At 41.5% G+C, this 25,436-nt stretch overlaps 1 protein-coding gene across 10 annotated transcripts in view; it reads left to right on the forward strand.

Moving 5' to 3' along the window:
• Positions 1–25,066, forward strand: part of adgrl2a (adhesion G protein-coupled receptor L2a) — a 107,342-nt gene extending 82,276 nt beyond the window's left edge. For 2 of the 10 annotated variants that reach the window (XM_042516159.1, XM_042516166.1), the window contains 17 exons: positions 450–553; positions 1,142–1,327; positions 2,407–2,445; positions 4,419–4,602; positions 5,340–5,462; positions 5,889–6,094; positions 6,747–6,920; positions 7,784–7,993; positions 8,719–8,939; positions 9,572–9,638; positions 13,490–13,581; positions 17,004–17,172; positions 17,391–17,519; positions 18,255–18,351; positions 20,025–20,153; positions 20,843–20,860; positions 22,817–25,066. In XM_042516159.1, coding sequence (XP_042372093.1) covers positions 450–553; positions 1,142–1,327; positions 2,407–2,445; positions 4,419–4,602; positions 5,340–5,462; positions 5,889–6,094; positions 6,747–6,920; positions 7,784–7,993; positions 8,719–8,939; positions 9,572–9,638; positions 13,490–13,581; positions 17,004–17,172; positions 17,391–17,519; positions 18,255–18,351; positions 20,025–20,153; positions 20,843–20,860; positions 22,817–23,664 — 2,996 coding nt within the window. In that variant the 3' untranslated portion in view covers positions 23,665–25,066. The remainder of the gene's footprint in view (positions 1–449; positions 554–1,141; positions 1,328–2,406; positions 2,446–4,418; positions 4,603–5,339; positions 5,463–5,888; positions 6,095–6,746; positions 6,921–7,783; positions 7,994–8,718; positions 8,940–9,571; positions 9,639–13,489; positions 13,582–17,003; positions 17,173–17,390; positions 17,520–18,254; positions 18,352–20,024; positions 20,154–20,842; positions 20,861–22,816) is intronic. The other 8 variants (XM_042516172.1, XM_042516199.1, XM_042516186.1 and 5 more) reach the window with 4 other exon arrangements.
• Positions 25,067–25,436: the final 370 nt, after the last annotated feature.

Below are 25,436 nucleotides of genomic sequence, written 5' to 3' on the forward strand. Positions count from 1 at the left end.
ACTCAGAGTTCATCAGACACAGGGATAATTAGGACAGAAAAAAAAATGTTGCCGCATCGTAGCAAAAGCAAGAGTGAGCTGAAGAAGATATTTTCAGAAAGTTTTTTTTGCAAAAACAAAATTGGTAACTGAAGTTTACTATATTCAGTAATTTTAGTTTAATTTGTCCTTTGACACCATTCTGCTAGTCTTACCAGACTAACACAGTAGAAAAACAAAATATCCTTCAGGGCTGATTTTTCTTCGCACACACATTAATAGTCACTCCCTGGCTTCAAATTTGTGTGGAATGTATAAATTTGCATGCTTGTAAATTTGTTGTTTGTGTGCAGTTTCCTTGTTTTATTTGTGCCCTTGTCCCTTTTTTACCCTGTAAAGGACTTCCTGGGAAAATGAATTTGATTTGACTTGATTGAACTTGACTATTCTGTTCTTGTTTTCCCTGTTAGGCACAGCCTCTTATTTATGTGTCCTTTCCACTGGGGCCTGGCACCCAAAGGGCCCTGATCTCAGCAACTGTACCTCCCACTGGGTCAACCAAGTAGCCCAAAAGGTTTGTCTGAGCTATACCACACTGTTTATTTCTTCTAAGTGGAATCTGTTTCTTAAAAACATAGAAAGGATAGACAAAACACTGGAAACATGTAAAAAGATGGCTGCAAGATAAGCTCTAAAACTGCATTTGTCAGCTATAAAAGAGGTCTTGGAATGATTACTATGATATATGTGTTTTCAGACAACAACAAAATACTGCAAAGGTGAAGAATGTGTTAAAATTGCAGGTGCATCAGTCAAAAAAAACAGTGCAAAATTATATGTCATGGAAAATTATGATGGACAAATCACCAAAGATAAGGTATAGCATAAAGCACAGACAGAGATGTGACAGGCATAAATTGTATCAGCTCTCTGTGTACCTGTTTTTTTTTAACTTGCCACACAGTAAAAAAAAAAAAAAAAAAAAAAAAAAACCTGCCACCATGGCAACTTCTCCTGCATGAAGAAAACATCAAACCCCCTTTTCATAACTGGCATTTCAAGGACTCATTCAAGTGTGATTTGAAACAGGGCTGTAAAGAAACCCTCCAAGTCTGTCTTCTTGCATTCTTGTGAACATTATTCACTCTCTCCCCCCCTGCAGATCCGCAGCGGTGAAAATGCAGCTAACTTGGCCAACGAGTTAGCCAAGCACACCAAAGGGCCCATCTTCGCCGGGGACGTCAGCTCCTCGGTGCGTCTGATGGAGCAGCTGGTGGACATCCTGGATGCTCAGCTGCAGGAGCTCAGACCCAGCGAGAAGGATTCCGCAGGACGGAGCTTCAACAAGGTAATCCATCCGAAAAAATCCTGCAACACTAAATGCACTATATTTAACTTGAACACCGATACCTTTTTCTTACCAGTTCTGTCGTGCTTCATCACTCTTTAGTGAAAAGTTAATAATAACAAAGGCATAAGGGATTACAGTGCTCCACAAAGTATGGCAGTAGCACGTACAGCAGTTGTTATTTTTGTTGTCACATAAAGTCTGCCTTTCTTCTCTTTCTTTTTAAGTTTAGGAATGCTGTGAGGCAGACAAGATGAAACAAAAAAGCAATTGCATTATTTTAGACTGACATGTACAGAGGCACCTCCAAGGGGGGACAGGGAGGCCATGGCCCAGGTGATAACAATTGCTGGCCCCCCCAATGCCCCCCCATCCCCAGCAAAAAAAAATTGAGGCTAACATTACTGCAACATTACTGTCTTTAAGACGCTATGGTGCGCTTGAGATCAGTGGTTCCAAACTGATGGGCGGGGGTCCAAAAATGGGTCGTGGGTCCATTCTGAATAGGCGGCAAGTGACTTGGGAATGTGTCAAGTCTGTCAGAATACACACTTGTTTTGCAGTATGGTGAATTTCCAGCAATGAGCTTTTATGTTGATGTGCCATTTTTGTTTATTCTTGCACTATATCTTGCACCAACGTGCTGTTTACATTTTGTGGAATAAAACTGAATATGTGGTAATTTATCCAATCAGTAGACCTTGGACTAGTGACTAAGGTGAAATCTGGACCCTATGGCTGGACCAATTGGGAACCACTGCTCTAGATATTGACATTTTGTGACAGCATAAGACATTCATTGGTATGATCTACATCATGGGAGCTTGTAGTGAGGTAGTGAGCTAAATAACCAGTCCCTCTAGGATTTTGGGATGTTATGATTACAAAAATTCACTCAAATTCAGGCAAGCCCTTTGAATTCCTTTTGGACTCCAGGTGATTAGAATTGGTTGGATCAGTCATTCAGTCGTTACTCTGTAACCTGACCACTCAGTCAGGGCCTTTACTCAAGCTCATGAACTTGTGCAGATTATGTGTCTCCATTTCTTATCTGTTCTTTTTCTTTTCTAATAAAAAAGCTTCAAAAACGAGAAAGGACTTGCAGGGCATACATGAAGGTACTGGAGCAATGCTTCTGCCCACTCTGCTTGCTGCCGTCCTCTCCTCTGTTCTTGTGCTCCTGTATAAGTTCAGCAGCATGTACCCTCTGCACTGTCATGTACTCCCTCCTCCCCTCACTTCCTGCTTTTTTGAGTAATTGCCTTACACACAGACTCTATCGTACCCAAAGTGCTTTTTAAAGTCAGAGGAGTCATCTCCAATTTCCGAGGTGGCTTCCTCACGTGGATGTGTCTCTTGTGTTTTTTCCTCTCTATGCGTTGACAGCGATGGTGTATTTTGTTTTTCATTCTGTTTTTCCCTATCATATGTTTTCTAAGTGTTTACACAAGATTGCACTTCTGTGATGCATAACACCACAACTCAAACAAACATCCTGTTCTTACATCGCTCTCATTATTCATCTGCTAAAGGATTTTTTTTCTGCTTTGTTACAATTTTTTGCTTTTATAGAAGAGCTCCATTCAGTATTTAACCCTCCTGAATATTGCATCATACACAGTTCACTTGTGATTTATTCAAATCTTTTTTTTTTTTCAAGGACCATCACCTTTTACCATGTTAAGTAAAAATTGTGGCTCTTGTTTCACAAGGACATAAGTTTTAGGTCATAGAAGTCATTTGTTTCATAAATTAAACGTGCACATCTTCAGTTCTATCTGGATAATAGGGTTAGCCAGGTCAAACCATTTTTTAGCTTTTCCTTGAATGCTATCAGGTTGGATTCATACATCAGTAGTATTTTGGCCATATATATCCCTCAACCATTAGGGAGATCAGTGTCCTCCACCTGCCACCAAAGTCACCCCCTCAATCCAAATCTCTCCTTTGGGAGAGTATTAAAATGGATCGAGCTAATTAGCCAGTCAACGGCCGTGCGCTCATAAAAAGAAAGGAGGAAAAGGGAAAAAAAACACATGTATGTAGTCACTCCACATCCACAAATATGTCTCATCATTGTTTGCCTTTAATGTTACATGTAGATTTGAAGTCAGAGGAAGCGACAGCGTTAGGGAGGTGATGTCAAAGTAAATGACAGCTTTTATTTGACTAAAGGCGGCATTAGAGGATCGGGGCCAGAGATCGTTGAGTCAGCAGTATCTGACATCTGCCATACTTGACGCAATATCACTATAGCTGCCCCCCAACCTTTCCACCAGCCAGCATTGATTACCTGATTAGACTTATAGATTTGATTATTTCCTGAAGAAAACTCAGCGCCGCCTGGATCCTGTGCCCAATTTATCTGCTGTCTGTCCTGAGCTGCTCAGGTGGCGGAAAGTGTGAGGATGGAAAAATGTTTGCATGACGAATACAGTTCAATTAAACTGTTTGACATATAATATTTTATTTTAATTTGCACACTTGTACATTTTAGTCCTTTTTTTTAGCTGGGTGACAGAGTGACTTATTGTACAATATAGTATTTGCACTTGAGTACAAGTTGACTTCAGGTCAAGAGCTAAATAAAAATAATGTCAAACATCGCACTTTGCAAATAGAGAAATTTTAACTGAGGACAGCTTTTGGCACTCTGACTCTAATGAGACCAACTTTTAATATCCTGCTTTTGGATAGACCTGGAAGGCTCAATACTCTGTGACCCGAAGTGTCTGCTCTGTTGCAGCGTCCTTGAAAAAGAAACTGAATCTGCACCATCTCCAGTGATGCTCCTGTTCTTCCCCCCTCTTCAGTTTCTCTTTCATGATCAATACAACTGCAAAATGATGTCCTTCTTATTCTGCAAATATCTGTAATTAATCAATTTTGTTTTATGTACAACCAAAAAAAAAACAACTTTTTTCCCTTCATGTTCATTTTAATCCTCACAGATGTTATGCTTTGGCACAGCATTTTAATCCATTTCAGTGTCTGCATGTCACTGCTTATGATTGCAAATAAATCCATTTTATTCTGACTTACTCAAGTACCTTTTGTTTTTGTTTGGATTTGTTTGTCTGCTTCAACACAGGCCATTGTGGACACGGTAGATAACCTTCTGCGACCAGAGGCCTTGAAGTCCTGGCAAGACATGAACAGCACGGAGCAAACGCATGCAGCCACCATGTTATTAGACACTCTGGAGGAAGGGGCCTTTGTCCTCGCAGACAACCTCATGGAACCTGCCATCGTCAAAGTCCCTGCAGACCATATAAGTAAGTAAAACAAGAGTTTGTGGTAAGCAAATGACAGAGAGTTCCTGATTGATGCGAGCTCAGTTAATTTGATTACTTCCAATTCATTCAAAGAGTAACTCTTGTGATAGGAAAACAAGGCCGCCACATAAAAAAGGACTTTGTTTTCATAATAAGCGTTTAAACCTCGGGGGGAAAAGAAAAACAACGCATATTAGGTTTAACGAGTCGCTTACTGACAAAGTGATGAATATCAGACAATTAAATAGACTGGATTCTCTGATTGCACACGCTTAGTTTATAAATGTATGCGTCTAGACCTTGTAACTCTATACATTAATGTGAACATTAGCCTGCTGTGGAGTCAGAAAAAGTACATTGTTTATCCACAGCCTCCTCCTCCTCCTCCTCACATTTTCTTCTGCCGTTAGACTGTGTAAGGAAGGTTTCTTCGTAGTTGTTTTTTCTCTCTGCAGTGTTGTTTTATTCATATCAGTGGGAGTCTCACTGCGTTGAAATGATCGCTTTGTGATTGACGTTTTTATTGTGCAGCTCACTGTCACAATGATGTAGTGTTTGAGTCGTTGATATGTCCTTTGGTCTGTGCTGAGTTTGTGAAGAAATGTCAGGAAGATGCTTTTGCATCAGTATTCTCAGCTGTTTTGTTTTCATACCCTTGTGTCGAAATCAAGCGGTCTGTAATATCTCATTCTTTTGTCCTTTCACCTTTCATCCATAACCCCTCCTGTGCTTGGCAGTCCTAGATGTGTATGTTCTCAGCACCGATGGCCAGGTCCAGGATTTTAAATTTCCACAGTCCAGCAAGGGCGGTATCTCAATCCAGCTGTCTGCCAACACGGTCAAGCTCAACAGTCGCAACGGTAAGCTCTCTTAAACATACCAAAGAAAAGAAAAAACAAACTTGGTCAAGATTTTGCCTTCTCTAAGGGAAATAAAGTGTTTATTCAATGTGTGTTTGACTTTTGCTCCTGTTCTTGTTTCTGTGAAAAGGTGAAGAGTCTGCATTAGTGTAGGAGCACAACAAAGGAGTTTATCTCAAAAACTCTAAGCCTTGTGCTGCAGAATGAGGCCGCTTTTAAAAGCTTTCTATCTCTATCGCTCACTCATCTTTCACTCATCCTTGCAGTTCTTTTGTTGAATATTTTAAATGGAATTACACTGGAATAAATTGGGGTGTTTAAATATTTTTTAGTCCTTTTTGTCATCACAGCTTTTTCTTTCATACATTTTCTAAATTGTTCTCTTCTCATCCTCTGATGTCTTTCTACGTCTTTCACTCTGTACAGGAGTTGCCAAGCTGGTTTTTGTGCTCTACAAAAATCTGGGCCAGTTCCTCAGTGCAGAAAACGCCACTATTAAGATGGCCAACGAGGCTTACGGCCGCAACGTGTCGGTGGCCGTCAACTCTGATATCATCGCCGCCTCAATCAACAAAGAGTCCAGCCGTGTATTCATTAATGACCCGGTGATTTTTACCCTGGAGCACATTGATGTGAGTGTCCCTGCTGGACTGAATGGAGAGGTCATATTAAAAAACACCAGGAGGGAACATCCAGAGTAGACAGAGATCCGCAATTTGAATTGTAAATGTCTGGCTAGGTCAGTCGGCAGTTTATTTAAGTCATTGAACATCAAATTAAAGGAGTCTTTAGAACCTAAGTGAATTCTTAATGAAAACTAATTCTTTAATCAACATTGGGATATAAATGATACCCATTTTCTTTTATAGTGGGGGAAATTAACTCCTAGATTAGCCGTACAATCTAGGATGAAATTACTGGAGCACCAATTATCTTTCGTCTTTTAAAGTTGTCACTAGAGTTCCCAGAGGGCCATGCGTGACTCCATTCTTTATCAGAGAAATTGTGCAATTCCAAAGACAAGCCGTCAAACAATTATGCTTCTCTGTTATTAAGGCCTCATATACCCCAACTCTGCTTCGGTTGATTTGGCAAGCATGTGCCAAATGAGATACAACATATGAATTGCTTCATAAGAGCTGTGAAGTGAAAAATCCTCATCCGTATCAGTGCGGAAAAATACTTTGTATGAGTAGGGGGTAAATGGCCTCTGTGTTCTACATGTACTTCAATTTCAGGCAGTCAATTATTTGGACACTTAACCATATCTCTTGTTATCTGCAGATGGAGCACTACTTCAACTCCAATTGCTCCTTCTGGAATTACTCTGAGAGGAGTATGATGGGCTACTGGTCCACCCAAGGCTGCAAACTCCTGGACTCCAATAAAACACACACCACCTGCTCCTGCAGCCATCTCACCAACTTTGCCATCCTCATGGCACACCGTGAAATTTCAGTATGTCACTTTTATTTTCTTATATCCACCACTCACTGAGTTTTCGATCAGACTCACCTGTAGTATTCAGACTTTTTCCTATTTCATGTGCAAGATCCTAAGCGTTCTCATTTCTAGGTTTAAACAGCAATCTTACAAGATTACAGTAATCACAGCGAGGCTCAGAGAGAAGACACGTGCATACAGTTTTTGCAGTGTGTGTTGCAGTCACTCTACTGCTTTCTTCATTAGCGGGTTCATTTTGTAAAACACGCATCGCATTCAGCAAGCAAAAGAATTCCAAACCCCTTACAAACCCTGGCCTAATTCAAAATGGTCCCACAGGAGTCCTACAGCCGAGTATGTGGACGTTAGTTCCTTACATTTTAATTTTCCTCTTACGTGTTGTGCTGTTCATCAGTTGATATTGTTTTGGTGAGTTGCTGAGTGTTGGAGATATTGGCGGCAGAGAAAATAGAGAAAAATCATATAAAAATCAACATATTTTGTTAATTAATCTAGTGGCCCCCTCAGATATATCTTGGGACCTTTCTTAGGGATCTTCTGTCATTCTCAGTAGTAGCAGATTCATAGGACAGAGACATTGCAGGGAAAAAAAGCAATACTGTGGATTTTTTTTTTCTTTTTAAGTACAAATGATCATTCCAAAGTCATATAAATTAGGTAATGGCAATGGCCAATATTACTTTCCCCAGGTGTTCTTAATCACTCGTTCAATATGATATATAAAGGAAGATTAGTGCTTTTAATTTGATCACACAGTTTGAGTCCTAAAATGTTTCAAATATTCCTCACAGAGCTGAAAGGAAGTTAAATATTTCTTTTTACAAACATATTTTGTAATTTATTTTTATTTCTCCCAGGTTAACGACAGCGTGCATGAGCTACTTCTGAAAGTCATAACCCGAGTCGGGATCGTGGTGTCTCTTGTCTGCCTCAGCATCAGCATCTTCACCTTCTGCTTCTTCCGGGGCCTGCAGAGCGATCGCAACACCATCCACAAGAACTTGTGCATCAATCTCTTCATCGCCGAGTTAATATTCCTAATTGGTATCGATATGACGGAACCCAGGGTAAGCTGGAGCGATTGCACCCTATTGATTTGGTTTTGATTCATTCTCTCTCACTATATCTCCTCCACCCCCAAAACAAAACAAAAGACCCCTTCAGAGAGAAATGGATGAGACGTTAAGCATTGTTTGTTTCTGACCTGCTCTACTTGTTCCCGACATGAAATGAGTGGGACCGCACGATTAATATAGATTACTAAGGGGCCGTGTCTTCCGCTTGACAGGTCTTTTTTCCTTTTTCACTTACAGCCACAGTTGCCTCGGCTGAGCCGGCATCCATACCGTTTTTATCTTTTCTCTCACCTACATTTTCTCCACAAGCATAAAAAGCGTTTTTCTGTGTACAGCTGGGAATCAAAGCTTCAGATGCTGAGCTGTATGATTAAATCTACTAACTCTAACCTTACAATACAAACCATATTTAAATCTCTACGGTGCTGATGGAAAGCTAAACCTGTGCACAGTCAGAGCCCATGTGGCGAATGAATATTCATTACTTTTTTCATCAATTTCAGTGAATGGGCGAGGAAGCAGCAGTGTCTTTTCGGGGGGGTTTAATAAAAGATGGGTGTGATATACAATTTTCAATAAGGAAAGGGCTATGGAAATTCCTCTTGACATGTTTAAATCATTTTTGTACAAGTTAATCTCTTTGCTTTCATGGAAACAGTGACCACATTGTTCTTATTTTTCCTTGAAAAATTCTTTGATTTATTGTTCTGATTCAGATTGGATGTGCCATCATAGCAGGGATCCTCCACTTCTTCTTCCTGGCCTCCTTCTCCTGGATGTGTCTCGAGGGGGTCCAGCTGTACCTCATGCTTGTGGAGGTATTCGAGAGCGAATACTCGCGGAAAAAGTACTACTACGTGTCCGGTTACCTCTTCCCCGCCATTGTGGTCGGCGTCTCCGCAGCCATCGACTACAGGAGCTACGGGACCGAGAAAGCGTGAGTGAACAAAACCTTGGAAATGCAGAGCAGACACGCTGGATGCTACACTGTGTGGGCTTACCTGCTGTGACTGTGTGTGGCAGCTTTTGAAACGAAATCTACTCATCATTCCTGCCAGGGCTTTATGTGGATCCCTGGAGACTACACCAAAACATTTGAGCTCCTTTTGCCAGGGATGGGCAGCTGTTCAATTTTTTATGTCATTTGAAAGTGGCTGACAGACTCAACACTGTGGTTTCGGGGGGGGGCGCAACTACATTAATGCCCTTCTGCTTAAAGACCCTCCTGTGACCTCTTGTTTGTAAATGCTCTCTTAAAGAGAAGAGCACTGTGCCGAAAAAGCCTTTTACGTAGATTAATGGCCATATCTCAGCTAAGACCCTGGCTAAGAGGGGCGAGTTGGGGTCTCCTCTCTGTTTGGTATGACTGTATTAATGTTCAACCTGTGAAACGAGCGTTTGAAAGCGCTCCAAGTTAAATATTGACTAGAAATTACACACTCATTGTCACCCACCGAAGTGACCAAAAATTAATTTCTTTCTATTAGTTTTTGGCCGCAAGAGCATGAAGACTGATATTCTGTTAGCAGTGTGTGCTGTTGAGCTGAAGTGTGTGTTTCTTTGTCACAGGTGCTGGCTAAGTGTGGACAATCATTTCATATGGAGTTTTATAGGACCTGTCACCTTTGTCATCTTGGTAAGCTGTTTTATTTTTCTTTGAATGCTGCGACTGACAGAGTGAGGAAGAAGGGACTGAGAGGGGGAGATGAAAAGAGATGAAGGAGAGAGATAGAGGAAGCGAGATACTTGAACTGAAGGAAAAAGTCAGCAGGATTTCTGCTCCTCGGTGATGACAGGTTAATTTTGCGCCAAAGACAGATTTCGAGGCATCCAACAATTCTCTCTACCTCTTACCGCCCAACAAAGATCAGGATTTGTCCTGAGTACTTTGACCTCGCTTTCACACAAGTCTCGCATGACGGACACCACTTAATGGCCTTTAAGTTACACTTTTTATGATAAAGGAACAAATAAAGATTAACAGCATCCTCAAGGTGTACATTTTACAGCACATACTGCACTGTTAGATTTTATAGCTCCTCTTTTCCCTCCTCTGCATCCACCCTCTTGCGTGTTTGTCTGCCTCCAGTAAATAGCAGATGACAGTGCTGGGGAGGAGAAGAAGAAAAGCAAAGGCACCTCTCTGTTTGGTCAAGGACCGTCAGGGGTGAAGGACACATAGCATATCGTAATGACATATGTCCCATTGAGCCATGCAATTATTTACTGGTCATGACATTATTATCTCCCGCTCCATCAGAGAGGCTCCGAAGAATGAGACCTCAGGGAGTCTTCCCTCCTTGCACAGAAAAAGAAATAGCAGGTGGTATCCCTCAGATATATCCTCTCAGCCCAGCGCACCATGTATTGCTTTGCCCTCATGCACACCAAGGGATGAGGGAGCTTGCTGTGCAGGGAGGACGGGTGGTATTTGTTCAGCACTGTATTCATTATCCAGTATAATGGTTGGTACTGTATCTACAGATACAGTGACCTCTGTTGAACATCAAACTGACACTGAAAATATACTGGAGTAAGGGGGTACCCATGTCAAATTCCAGCCAGTCTTCGCCAGTGGCGTACCGCTAGCAGCTTTCAAAGTACAGATATACAGCACAGCTCTTTGTTGGTCTGGTAAAAGAGTGGAAAAAAGGCTCACTGGACTGCATTTTAAAGTTTTCTCGAAAAGATATGTCGCCTTTAAAATGTTGGAGGAAGCGCACAGACAAAGGTCTGTGTTGTTTTGAAATGTCTTTGAGTAAATGGTGAAACTTCCTTTTTTGTTTTTTTCCCCTCCTAGCACCCGCTGTGAATGTGTGAGCTTATAATTGAGGCAAAGCTAACATTGTATTAAAACAAACATACATTTCTCCCTGTCTCAGCAAATGCTCCGTCAGCCACACAGGAATATGTTTCCTTTCCCCAAATTGGGCCCTCATTGTTTTCCAATCGTGTGTTGCTTCCATAATGATTTGCATGAAAAATGCATCTGCAGTGGAAATGATGATCAGGATCCCGGTGGTGATGACCGGAGAGATAGAATCATGACCCTGTGAGGAGCTAATGTATTGTAGCAGAGCTAATGTGTGACAGGAATGAGGTTTTTGCAGCACTGGCTCCGGCATCGCGCACCGCTCCTCTGATTCTGTGCAACAATTGACTCAAAAAGACAAAGTACTGTGGAAAGGGGCATCTCAGGGGAGAATGCAGGAGCAAGGTTTGTCTACACCATCCGTGACCCTGGTTTCTGTACAAATTGGCTTTGTCCTTGTCAATGAGGGAGAGGGAGAGGAGGAGAAAAGGCACACAAGCATGAGAAAAAGGAGAGAAAAACAGCGCTGCTTTGGCTCATGTCTGGATTCCCACCCGCCACCTTAGCCATGTTTGCGCCAAATAACATTGGTTTTGACCTAGGGTGGTCATGCTTTTTTTTTCTTATCCTTTTATTTCCTCTCCTTTTTCTTGCTTTTCCTGTTTTCTTGCTCCTGGCTGCAACAGGCCCTAAATACTGACTGAAAACAAAAGCTGGTGGAAGGCATTTAGATCCTTGTTCTTTGGCAGAGGTTGCCCTGTCTCTGGGCACAGGGGGTATTAGCTCCATGAAAGGGGAACATGGAAGTAATGAGTGGTGGGGGGAGCCATTAGTATGCTTGAGATAGCTTCAACACAAGGCCTCTTGGATCATGACACGTCGGGAGCAGTTCTTATCATCTGGACAGCTCCATCTGCACCTTTAATATTTTATCCCGAGCAGTTCATTTGGAGTTCAGTGTGTACACACACAGGCCACTTCGGTTTAAAAAAAAAAAAAGCTTTCTCCTCAGTCCCAGTGTGGCGAGGTGCTTCTGCATGGCTTGCAGTGATGATTCAGAGACAGAGTGAAGGATAGAAGCAAGGCAGCTTCGCTCTAGCAAAGGGGGGATCCCCCAGGAAGGGCTGCGAGAGCATGTCGGTGGGGGTGGGAACATGTGCCGTGCTGCTAGGTTACTTTAAAGTACTGCGTTGCTCTCCTCTGTCTCATTGGATCCATGTCACCACTCCAGGCTGTGTGAAAGGGTTTTTCAAAAGTCCTCGCCCCCCTGTCCCTCCTCCCCTCCCCCCACTGTCTGACTCACGCAGGCGGCTGATAGAAATAATAGCTGATAGCTGCGAAACAAAACATAGTTTCAGTGCCTTATGTGATATAAAAGAAGGTTCACGATTCAGGATCTTTTTTTTTTTCTCTCCCTTTTTTTTCCCTCCATCCGTCCCTCTCCTTTTACTGCCTGGGTTATTGTGAGCAGCTCCGTGAGTTGATTGCATGTGGAGAGGTGATGTATTGATCACAGGCAGTCTTTTGATAGCAGCGTGCACCAGAACACGGACAATTTCTGTTCAAGAGTGAATGGCCATGGTCCAGCTTGCAAAGGTCATTCATTTATTCCAAGCCCTCATACTGGCAATGCATCTCCATTTTTCTCCTGCCAGTGTTATGCCTTTCTAAAGATAAGATAACACTGAAATGCGCTGCTTATATGAGGCTCACCTGGAGAAAAAAAAAGCTTTTGTTATTGCAGATGTGTTCATTTCTTGTGTTACTCACATGCCACCGATACACAGGCTGCTGCATTTTTGTGTTTTCTGATCCTTTGATATTCACTATTGGAGGTACAAATTTCAATTTCTATATTCCTTGACATTATTTATACATGCCTGCCTTGCAGTACAAAACACAGTCTGGTTCCTCTGCTGTGAGAGCATGTACATGCTGTGTCAGGGACCAGTTTACCCCAGAATAAATGTTTTTGAAGTAAATTATTTGGAGCCGCGTTTTGCTGGCCCATCCAGCCTTTGTGTCTCTAAATCACGGTATTGATTTTTAAGGTACCGAATAAATGCGCTCAGAAACACAGCACATAGTATCCCTGTCTCAACCTGATATGTGCCACTGGCTCCCCTAAGATTTAATACATTAAAACAAGCAAGCAAACCCCATCTCCCTCTCCCCTTCCCCCTTTCTTTTTCCTCTCTTTTCATCTGTCCACACACAAGAATTGAACAAAATATACCATGTTCCCTCAAGCCTTTTGTAGCTGCTTACACCTTATAATATTTCACTATGCACATAAAATGATATGCAGTTGTTTTGTACAACAAGAGGGTCTCTTATTTCTCCTGCTACTTTTCATTCCCTTCTGACTTTACCAGACTGCTGCTGTGTGGCTGTTTCTTTCTTTTCCTTTTTTTTGCACTGTGATGGATTTTAATGCATTTCCATGCTCTTATTGATATAGAATGACACTAAATTTGGCGCCAGCCGGCCCGTCTGAGCCCGGCTGGAACGATAGATGTTTATTGGATTAGTCTGTGGACATGCAGAGATTTGAAGGCTCTCCTCTTTTAATACTTATAGACAAATTAACAGTTTTTTCTCCCTCCCTCTGTGTCTGCTGTATCTTGCATCATACATCTTCATGTATTAACACTGCCATTACTCTGTTTTGACAGCTCAATCTCATCTTCCTGGTCATCACAATGTACAAAATGGTGAAGCACTCCACCACCCTGAAACCAGACTCTAGCCGACTGGAGAATATAAAGTAAGTAAAGGGTCATGTGCTGAACCCCTGCATACTCCTGCTTATCCACAATTTAACACTGGTGCTATTCTGCCACTGCCCGCAGGAAAACTAAAACTCTTTCACTCTTGAGGTAATGGTTGTTTTTTGTTTTTTCGTTTTTTTTGTGCTTAATGATGTTTCATGGCAAAATGCATTACCTCCCCCACCTCCAAGCCAAAGTTCAGTTGTGGACTAGCAAGTGACATTAGAATAGATCTTTTTTTGTTTTTCAGTCTGAAATTATCCAGATCAGATGGAGCTTTAACCACAGGATGCTTTGACTCAGAGATTTCAAATGTTACACACTTTTTTAATGAGAATTTTGGCACAACATAGCTGTCATGATGACTACACAGACTTTGTGAGTCGTCTTTATCGTCCTTTGTTGTTTTGCTCCAAGCCACTAGCCACAGAGTTGCACTGACATTACACACACACACACACACACATCACTCCACGGCTGCAGCATAACTATGCGCTGTTAGTTCTGCAAGGGTGGGGTACAGTGGAACAGCTTCCATGTGTGTTTGCTGCTGGAACATGTCAAACCCTTTTTTTTTTTTTATAGATCCCAGCATCTTAACCCAGAAAAGAAAAATTCCTTCCCTACACAACCACCACCAACCGACCAGCACCCCACCCCACCATCCCCTTCAAGTTTATGCTTTCTGTGTGGCCTCAACATTTATGATGTGTTTTGCTTTGGGAAGGAAAATAATGTTTTTCTCTGAAGCACTAATTGTTTTGTTTTGTGTTTTTTGCGCTCCTGTGAAAACAATATTTATTGCTATTTACTGCAGGCTGAATTTCAGGGCCTCTTCCATTTGGGATTATATGGTTTTGTTGCTCGCAGTAGCGCAGCCCCATGTCAGTTTGCACCATTATGTTACGTATATCAACTGTGAGTAGAAGCAGCAGTGTTCCTATTTTCATCTGGTGTTTGTTATTTCTTTTTTTTTTTCATAATGATGTGTGCAACGTTGCAGCACTGTGGTGAAACTGCAATCAGGAAGAACACTCGGAAAAGGGGCTTATTTAGACTTCTTGGTTTATTTAAGATAGACTACTCCCTTTTCAAGGAAACCACAACAGAGCACACTTACTAAGCATGGTGGCACTCAACATTATGCATTTGTACTTGGATGTTAAAAAAATAATTTATCTTAAAGGGATGGCTTGGATTTTCTTATGAAGTGGGGTTGCATGGTGGCCTGCTGTGGATGTGGACCAGTAGGAATATGTATTTTAGCCACCTAAAAATATCAAAATTAGTTTAAGTGTACACTATATTGAGAATATTTTCCCCAGTCAGACAGTCAGACCGCCCATTTCAATGGGAAAGCTGTTACTGGCTTCAGTTCCCCATCTATCACTCAGCAAAGTCACCAGACTCCATTGAAAAAAACAGTAATTTAACATTGGTGAACATGGGAGCTGCTGGTCTACCACTGCCTCGTTTAGTTAGTTAGTTTGTGTTTTTGTGTGACTTTGGTGAATCAGAACGAACCTTTTTAAGTGCCAAAGTCACTAAATAAAACAAACAAACTAACTGGTTTAGGTAGCTGTAGACCAGAAGCCTCTGTGTTCAGTGACGTTAAATCACTGTTTTTCTCACTGGAGTCTGGCTTTGAAGGGAGCAATATAATGGCTTATTTTTCCTATTGGAAATCACTGTATAATATTAAGGTAAAGTGGTTATAATATTCTAAATATATCATACACTTAAACTGATACTGATTTATATAGGTGGGACTTTTTTGAGGTGACTAAAATATGTTTTGTCGCTGACCCCCGTCCGCAACAGTAGACCTTTTAGCTTCCATGTCAGACTAGCCTACTTCTCAGAACTAGGGGCATGGCGACTTACATCTATGGGAATATGTTTTATATGGTGTACTTCATAAAAACCCGCTTCAAAAAATCTAAACTATGTCATTAAATAGATACCTTATGGGTTTTCAACCAGCTTTGTATCAAAATAATGTGGGTAGCATGTGTAGATGGACTTTGGTAGACTTCCCTCCATCATACCCAGTGCTTAGATATAGATGATACTTCGTTAAGTGTGTTTATACTGCAGGAATACATTGTGTATTAATAGCTATTTCCTTGTGGTCCTTTTGTTTGTGTTTTTTTTTTGTGTGCCAAATTTTGGTCTGCAAGTCAGTTTAGCACCAGTGTCGTTGCATGTTGCATGTGAAGGCAAAGTTAACGCACACCCTGTCCTTTCTCTCCTCCTATCACTCTCCTCCTCTCTCTGTTCTGCGATCCGCACCAGTAATTATCGCGTTTGTGATGGCTACTATAATACAGATTTGCCTGGGTAAGCTTTTCCTATATACCTCAGATAATTTTCACCCACACAACACCACCCACGCATACAGTAGCATCAATGCAAATTCAACCACAGACGATGTACTCTGACCAAATGCTGCACACAGAGTTTTATAATTAAATCATCCGCAGCAAAACATACAACTCTCAGTTCTTGTTAGACCCTTAATTCCATTGCCTCTCATGAATTCCTCCTGGATCAAAGTTGAAGATATCATACTCAAATGCCGACTAAGCCACGCTGTGATGCGCTCTGATCTAATTGTGTTTCTCTCTTCCTGCTTATCATGCTCTCTAGCTATGAAGATAATAAACGGTTTATCAAGTAAGGACATGTTGCCCAGAAGTCTCCTCCTCAGCTTGTAGTTGGTCCTCTCTTTCCTCGTTTATTCTTTCTTTCTTTTCCTGTCTTTTCACCGGTTCATCCTCTCCCAAACTGCAGCTTCAAAGCTACTCATCCACTGTCCTTGTGACTGTTCACTTTCACCGTGTCCATCATCTTGAAATCCACTGTTGTTGTTGTTGTGTGTTTGAGCGCTGAACTGTGACCGCTGCTGGTGTCTGAAGGCTCCTAAGGACCTTCACACATGAGGCAGGGAATCTCTTTTTTTTTTCCTTGAACTCTTTCCACATCTGCCTAGTTCTCCAGCTCTGATAACACACTCACTAGATAAATATTTAGTGTATGATAATATCAAACGCTTTATTTTTAAATGCGCTGTGCTCTCTGATCATGCTCTTCTGTATGTTCTAACACATAAGAAGTTACTTACAGAAAACCACATCAAGGTTTTCCTTCTTGTCTCTTTGACGACAGGAGCTGCATTCGAGTTTGGGCTGAGTGTGTGTGTGGACGGAGGGGTGGGGACAATGGGGAAAGGGGCTGTGAGGATGGCATAGGTGTTGTTGGTCATATTATTGTTTCCCTCTCACCTGGTTTACAGCTTTTTCCCTAGTTTTTCATAGTTATGGTGGTTGCAAATCCCACTCATCATGCTCTCAGATCACTAAATGCCTCTCATGCTGAAATTGTCCTCTCCTTGTGTTTGTTTTTCGCTGTCCTTCAGATCCTGGGTCATGGGTGCCTTTGCCTTGCTGTGTCTGCTGGGTCTGACGTGGTCCTTCGGTCTCTTCTTCATCAATGAGGCCTCGATTGTCATGGCGTACCTCTTCACCATATTCAACACCTTCCAAGGAATGTTTATCTTCATCTTCCACTGCCTCCTCCAGAAAAAAGTAAGTTCCCCGCCATCCGCAGTGCTCAAAGACAGGGATTTTTCTTTCAAGGTGAAACGCTCCTGAATGTGAACAGACCTTTGCACCAGAATGCAGAATTGGCAGAGCACCACGTGCTGATATAAAGAACAAACACTGCTTGCTTCAAGATCTTGGCTAAGTCATATGCAAAGTCAACAATGTACTGTCGGTAAACACTCGACTGTTTGCTCACGCAGGTCCGCAAAGAGTACAGCAAGTGCTTCCGCCACACGTACTGCTGCGGAGGGCTGCCAACTGAGAGCTCACACGGTTCTGCAAAGACTTCCACCACACGGACCAGCGCACGCTACTCCTCTGGTACACAGGTAGACCAGCAGCTTCATACTGTGTCAAACCAGAGACAGTGTTTCCTGCACACACAAGCTCATTTACATTGTTGTGAACCCCAAAGGTTAAACAATTGTTCATAAAAAAATTTACTTTTCATCATGAGCATGACCAAGAAAAATGCACACCATGCATTTTAGCTTAAGAGGTAGATCAAGAAACACAAACATTATGCCACATTTTACAAGCAGCATCTGCTGTACTGCATGAGTACCTCTCTTCTGTTCTGCCCCCTTTAGCACTTGCTTTTATCTTTTTTCTCACTAACGTCATGTGCATGGGAAATAGTAGTGCACTGTTTAAAGAGCATTGCAAGCACATTTTACTGTGGGGAAAGCCAAAATTGCAACAACAAAAAAAGCATATTTGCTTTATCCCTTTCTTATTAAAGGCTAATAGTCCTTATTAGACAATACCTCCAGATGTACTCTGCATTAACGAGAAACTTCCCTGTTACGCTTTAAGCTCCAGCCTTATTCACGGTGCTCGTGACTGGAGCTGAAGACATTCAAAAGCTGACTTGCAGTAATTAGCTTTCAAAGACACATGCAGAGAAAGTGAGCATTAGTTCTGCCCTTGCATCACTGCATACTAGTATGCATGTGTGGAGTGGTAGAGTCAGTGAGATGTACATAGAAAATAAATGAAAGTTGATCTGAAAGGTGAGCGGGCTTGTTTAAAGTCCTAATGACTGTCCCTTGTTGACCTGACAGAGTCGTATCAGGAGAATGTGGAATGACACCGTAAGAAAGCAATCTGAGTCCTCCTTTATCTCAGGTGACATCAACAGCACCTCCACCCTTAACCAAGGTCAGTTCACACCTCATTTCTCTCCACATGCACACCTATGCACACATATCATCATTCAGCTAAAAATACCTCCTCCAGCTTCCAATGATCTCACGTCGCCATAGAGGATCCTAATCGTAATAAATGCCTTCAGCTGGAAAAGACAGAGCAAAAAAAAAGAAAAAGAAAGATGTAGTCCTTTAGTCTAGCCTGTTCTGCCAATGAAGGATTACAAAAATCCGTCCTCAAATACTCTGTGCGCTGTCATTCTGGCCGCTTACGTCAGTCTCAAATTGGGGCAAGGCTAGAGGAGCGTTTTTTATTTAAGTGCTGGCTGTCCAAAGTTCATACCCAGGCTCGGGGGGAAACATAGACAAAAAACTAAAAACAGGAAGGAAAAAAAAAGTTTTATTTCAGGAAAATCTTAACACGCAGAGAGAGGCCATTTGTTGCCTGGCATGTAAGGTGACCTCTGTTACTTTACGGGCAGATTTATGAGGAAGGGAAGAAAAAAAACTGTCATTTATTATTTAGCTTGAGCACAAATATGATGATGAGAAGATGATGTTCAACTCTGGCTGACCTGGAGTGCTTAGTGTGTTGTTAGGCTTTCTGCTGCCTCTGAAATGGCTTTCCAAGCATGCGAGGGAAAAGAGGGTTTTACACTGAGGCGGTTTAACTTCGCTCCCTCCTCTACCCTCCTCTGACTCTTGTCGCTACTGCTCTTTGCCTTCCTTTTCTTTTTTTTGCTATCACTTCCAACAAGGTAAAACATTACACCTAAGGCTGTGAAGCACATTTTGACTCGCCGATACATCAGTAACAATACAGAAGTAGGACTTTTTTTTTCCTACAGTAGTGTTTCCTGGAGATGTTAATGTAAAGGTTGGATATTGATCACTCCGGGGTGTAGTAGCCTAGTTACCCTGGAGAGTCAGCGCACTAAAGGAGGGCTCTATCTCCTGGAAGCACTTCCCTGTCATTAAAAACATCCCTGGAGACTTCCCAACATGACAGATGGCATTTAACACAGGTGATAAATGGCAGTGGAAATACCTCAGATCCTTAAAACACACCGCAAGCTGGGAGAAAAAACTAAAAGTAACATGAGGTTTGGAAGGAAATGGCCAAATTTGAGTCTAAATAAAGATTTTGATATGAAAACTTGGAAGGATTCTTCACTATGTCTTAGGGGAGATTTTTTATTTGGACCTGGTTCAAACAGTAAAACCTTTGCCCAAGGTTTGTTCTATTTTTGAAAAATGAAATTTTCTCAAAATAATAAGGAAATATGACTTGTGAAATTGAAATAATGAGCACAATGGGTTAGAAAATGTTTTCTAAATGAATGGGTAAAAAAAATGACCCGTGACACACATTGGAAATTAACTTGAAAGTTGAAAAACCGTGTTTAGTGTGAGGAAGGGCTGCAGGAGTTGAATATTTTTTGGCACACTTAGAAGTAGCTGGTATCTTCCTTCTCCCCGGTTGCTCCTCAAACTTTAATCTGTCTTCTCAACTTCAAAATAGGCACCCTAGTTTCCGATGTTGGCAGACACCCTGGGTGACACCACAAGCCTCAAAAGACAAACTTACTGAAAATTTTTCCTTCATTTTCTTTTCTCCATGAAACTTTCAATCACTGTCGGCTGACTGCGCCAAACTTAACTCCTCTTCTGTCTTGCCTACTCCAGGAATGACCGGGAATTATCTACTAACAAATCCTCTTCTTCGACCACAAGGCACTAACAACCCTTATAACACCTTACTGGCCGAGACAGTCGTATGTAACACCCCCACGGCTCCAGTGTTTAACTCGCCAGGTGTGCTTACTTAATACTTTCACATGCATTCAGGCTTTTCTTCTCTCTGTCTCTCCTTCTTTGCCTGTTTAGTTGAGTATACAGCAAACCAAATGAAAAGCAGGATGTTCTGCAGTTTCGCATTTCCCTCTGAATCATTGTCTCGATACAGTGCATACAGATGCGGACATGTTTTCATGCACAGAGAGATTTTTGTGGCTCATCTCGACCCACCCTCTGTGCTCTCATGTTTCTCTTATCCAAACTCTGAACGGGACATAATGATTAAGATGGGAAAGAGATACTGCGTGCTCTGCCTTGAGATAATGTAAACAGTGGTGTAGACCTGAAGCTGTAGTATAAACCACTTGATTATTAAGATTTATGCTTTTGAATTTGTCAGGCGATTTATTATTTTTTTTGTGTGTTTTAGTGGGAGCTTTCCCCTTAAAACGTCTCAGGCAAAACCTATGTTGATTAATGCAGATTAACTTAATGCAACTTCTGTATTAAGTTGTCTATGTACAAATATATTTGGGATTTGCTGATACCCATAAAAACATTTTAAAACATAACTATATCTCAATTGCACATGGCATTTAAGCATATCATTGTAAAGATTGTGCTGCGATTATGTGTGCTGTTATATATTGAAACTGAAATGGCATCTTTTGTCATGTTTTGTGCTTTTCCCCTGTGCTTCCCTCTAGTGACCTACAGAGAGACAAGTATGGGAGTAAAACTTAACTTTGCCTATCAAATGTAAATTTTTTTCAGCATGCTTATTATAAACAACCAAAACCCTGGCACAATCACTTGGTTTACTTTAGGCCATTAACACACACTCAGTGAGCAAGTGGTTCACAAAATTATCCACCCAAATTCGACCCTAATCTGAAAAGAAATGAAAGACTTATCTAGCCATTCGAAATAATCTTCGAGATGTGACAGCTTTATCGCAAACGCCCATTACTCTGCTTCTCTCTCTTCTGCTTAATTTGTGATTTTAACCGACCCAAAAATGTGTTGCTTTTTTTCTGGCAGAAATGAGTGATTTTTTTAAGACAGTTTTTTTTCTTTTCTTTTCTTTTCTTTTCTCTTCTTTTCTTTTCTTTACTTTTCTTTTCTTTTCTTTTCTTTTCTTCCAAAATGTCTGTCCTCCTGTGGCATTCGGCAGTCTCAGCGTCCAGTAGTATTCCCCTCACACCTTCCCAGATAACACCTGTCTGGACACTAAATTGCCTCCTAGCAGGCACAAACACATGGATGTCATGGCAGCAGCTGTTTAATTTCCCCCCTTATATTCTTTTTTTCACAGCTTTCTTGTCATTTCACCCTAATTTCCAACAGGCTCTGTTAAAATGGCATTTTTAACACGCCTCCTACAACAACAGTCACTCCCCTTTATTTTGGACAAAGACAAACGTCGCTGAAAAACATCCCATTAGTCTTCCTCTTAAATTTTTTAACATCTGTTGTTCTAAGAGGAGGCATGTTAGCTGTAGCAGAGCACATTTTTCCTTTATCTCCTCTCTCGATCACTGCCAATATTTACCCGTTTTCTGTGCTGTTTTCCATGACCTCCATGCTTTGAGAAATTCCTAACATGTCTGCGTCTGACCTCTGCAGCGGCTGTGTTATTCTTGAGCTGCTCTGCTAGCGACCAGGGGTCTCATTGGGAACTGTCACTGTGACGGATGCCAAGTGCTGGGCTGCGGGCAAGCTCTGACCTTTGCCAGCTTTGGGTACACAAGCTGCCAACTAATGGACAGAAAGTGTACCAACACAAGCAAAAAAAAAAAAAAAAAGAAAAAGAAAGAAAAGAAAAAAGAAAACATCTACAAAAAGTAGCTGTTGGCTAATTCCTAAAAGTAAAAGCTATTTAATGCTTGTTTGTTTTCTTTGCTGAACCCTTGCTCTTGCTAAGTTGCAGTTAAGACTTTTACTTTACGTTTTGTTGTTCTTTTGAGTGATTCTTCTTCATGTTACAATAAATCATTTTACTTTCTTTTGTACATCAGCTGCTCTTAGACCAGATAGCCTGAGCAGACAGACATGATGTGAGTTGTCTTAAGTGAGTCTTTTCACCTGCTGTGTGTGGTGATGGTGGAGTGCTGCTTGTGGGCTCCCCTTGTAGTGAGAACAAAGATGGCTGTCCCATGTTGATACATGACTCGTTCCCCTCTCTGTCAATGTCATCTTTTCCCATCTCTGTCCTTTTCTTTCCCTCGGCACATCCAACCTATTAGTTGCTAGAGACCCTGTAATTGTTGTAGCTTGCCCGTTTGTGGCTTCATACTTGTGGACATCTACTTTTGCCCGGTGTGTTGTGATGGTGGTTACTGTTCCAGTTTGTTTCTTAATGTTGTTTGGGATCTTTTTCATTGCTTTGTCACTTTTGTGGCAGACTAAAACGCACAATGCTCTGCTTAGTATAAAGCAATTTTTTTTAAAAAGTCAAATATGTGAGAAAGTAAAATGATTTCTCATTGCCAATAATGCATGCATATATTTACTGTATGTTAAGGATTGTGCCTAACTAACGGATTTATGGCATGGCTTAATTTGACTTGAGTTTTCTATGTGAAACTGCATCCTAAACAGCATTAAACTTCTGTTCCTTTATTTGATGTTCACTGGTGTTGACTAATGTAAGATCCCCTCACATGTCCCTCTCTTTCCAGGGCACTCACTGAACAATGTGGTGAGGGATACAAGTGCAATGGATACTCTACCGCTAAATGGTAACTTTAACAATAGCTACTCGCTCCGCAATGGGGACTTTGGCGACAGTGTGCAGGTAGTAGACTGCGGCCTCAGTCTGGACGATGCTGCCTTCGAGAAAATGATCATCTCCGAGCTAGTACACAACAACCTGCGTGCCTGTAACAAAAGCCACCATCAGCAACAGCAGCAGCACCACAGTTTACATCATCCGCCCCACCACCAGCAGCCCCCGCAGTACCACCATCACCACCACACGGAGCGGGCTCCGCCCAAGGTGACGGTGGTAGGCGGCAGCAGCAGCGAAGACGACGCTATCGTAGCCGACTCTTCGTCTTTGGTGCACGTGGGCGACACAGTGGGCCTTGAACTGCACCATCAGCAGGAGCTGGAGGCACCGCTCATCCCCCAGCGGACTCACTCGCTTCTGTACGCGCCCCAGAAGAAGGTGAGGACCGATGGAGGAGTTGAAACCTTTGTCAGCCAGCTGACACCCACCAACCCCGACGATAGTTTGCAGTCCCCAAACAGAGACTCCTTGTACACTAGTATGCCTAATCTGAGGGACTCTCCATTCCCCGAGAGCAGCCCCGATGTGGTGGAGGACCTGTCTCCCTGCAAGGGGAGTGAGAATGAGGACGTTTATTACAAGAGCATGCCTAACTTAGGGGCTGGCCACCAGCTCCAAGCCTATTACCAGATAGGCCGAGGGGGCAGTGATGGTTATATTATTCCTATTACTAAAGATGGCTGCATCCCTGAGGGTGATGTACGGGAAGGACAGATGCAGTTAGTGACAAGCCTTTAAATGTATTTAAATCATCCCCAAACTTCTTTCTGCCCCTTTGCAGCTCTGACCTCTTGGAGGACACTCTAGGGAACGGAAAGGAGGAGTTTATTTTATTTTGGAAGAGAGCCTAGAAGCCCCGTCACACACACTCAGCCATTTACAAACCCTCCTCCTCCAGCTGCATCGCCATCTCCTCCCCTCCAAACATGACACTCTTCTTTCCCTTCCTGCAGACCAACAGACTTGGTGCACAGCGATGGCAGTGCAGAGTTTTAATGAGACTGTACATAAAATGCAGAGTCAAATTTCAATTTTAAGAGACAAGCCAACTATGTATTTAAATGTGCTGCTGCTGTTGAATAATTGAGAAAAATTTAAGGTACGAAAATTTTTAAAAAAGACCAAAAAAAATAAAGAAACATTACTGGCTACATCATATCAGCAATTTCCCGGTCAAAAGGTTGTACATACACTCCCCAACATCCTCGTTGAAGCCTGATTTTTTATTGTAAACAAAACGAACACCCCTGGACCAGGACGTGGACTCTGTTTGTAAGATGTTCCTGATCAGACTGTTAGAAAAGGAATATAAGGTCCTGGTTGCCCAGAGTCGCTCTCCATCACCATGAAGTTTGGATTGTATAACCACTAGCAATCAAGCCCCTGGCCTTATATTTTCTCAACTGTACATTGAACTGTTGTCAAGGAAAATGGCTAAAATATATATTTTGTTGTATTGCTAGTGTAAAATAAAAAATTCTCGGAAAGCGTAAATATGAAGAAACCTTTTAATTGCAAAATTTAACGTTTGAGAGACTATTGTGTAGAAGTTGCACATACAGTATGTTATACAGTGTGTTTATGGTTCCAACACTTCATTCATGGTAGTATGTTTGAACGTAAAGGCTTATGAAAAGAAAGGAGGATTCAACAAATTACAAAGATGCATTATCACTTTTTTTCACTTGTGAACAGTGTTTTTCGCTTAATGAGTTCCACTGATATCGCCCATGGAGATATGTCTATTTGATTTTGCCAAAGTGGCATTATTTAGTAGAATGGGAATGCAAAAACCCAGTTTAAGTGATTTATGCATTGCACATTTTTTTTGTGTAATTCTAAATGAAATAGATCTTTTTAACAGCCTTGGCAGAGCGTTGGGCAACTGAAATGAAACAGGAATTTTGACAATAAAGTTTCTATCATAAATGTAGTTCTTCCGCCTGGGTTTGGACATTTTATTTATTAAAATCTTTCCAAAAGATAAACGGGAAATGTGTGAATATTTTCCAGCACTGGTATACATGCTGTACTGTAGCTCATGTTTTTTATGTAAACATGTTACCAAGGGGCTCATCACTTAAGACTGATGTAAAGTTCAACACTTGTATAACAAATAAAATAAATGTGAGATTTTTTGTCAAATGCCAGTTGCTTTTTAATGCTTTGTGTTTTTGGTACTATTTGAGAAAACAGGTTTTATTATTTTGCTATGGACAAAATACACTTTTGACTCAGGTTATAAGTAAGTCCCGAGCACCTTGAAAGGTTAAAATTGGTAAATTTGTGTTCTGGGGGATTTTTCTGCGTTTTGTTATGCTTTTTTCTTCAATCACTGCAGAGTAGAAGGAGCTCATTTCACCATATGTGTTAGAGAAGCCAAATCTTTCCATGTGATTCAAAGATGAGAAACTCAGGTAGGAAAATTGCATTGTAAATGTTCCTCTGTGTGGTTGTAACACTAATAAAGGTTCAAAAATGACACTGGTTCGCAGCATTGTCCACTTAGT

This window comes from Plectropomus leopardus, chromosome 3, assembly GCF_008729295.1.
Source record: "Plectropomus leopardus isolate mb chromosome 3, YSFRI_Pleo_2.0, whole genome shotgun sequence".
Classification (NCBI taxonomy): domain Eukaryota; kingdom Metazoa; phylum Chordata; class Actinopteri; order Perciformes; family Serranidae; genus Plectropomus; species Plectropomus leopardus.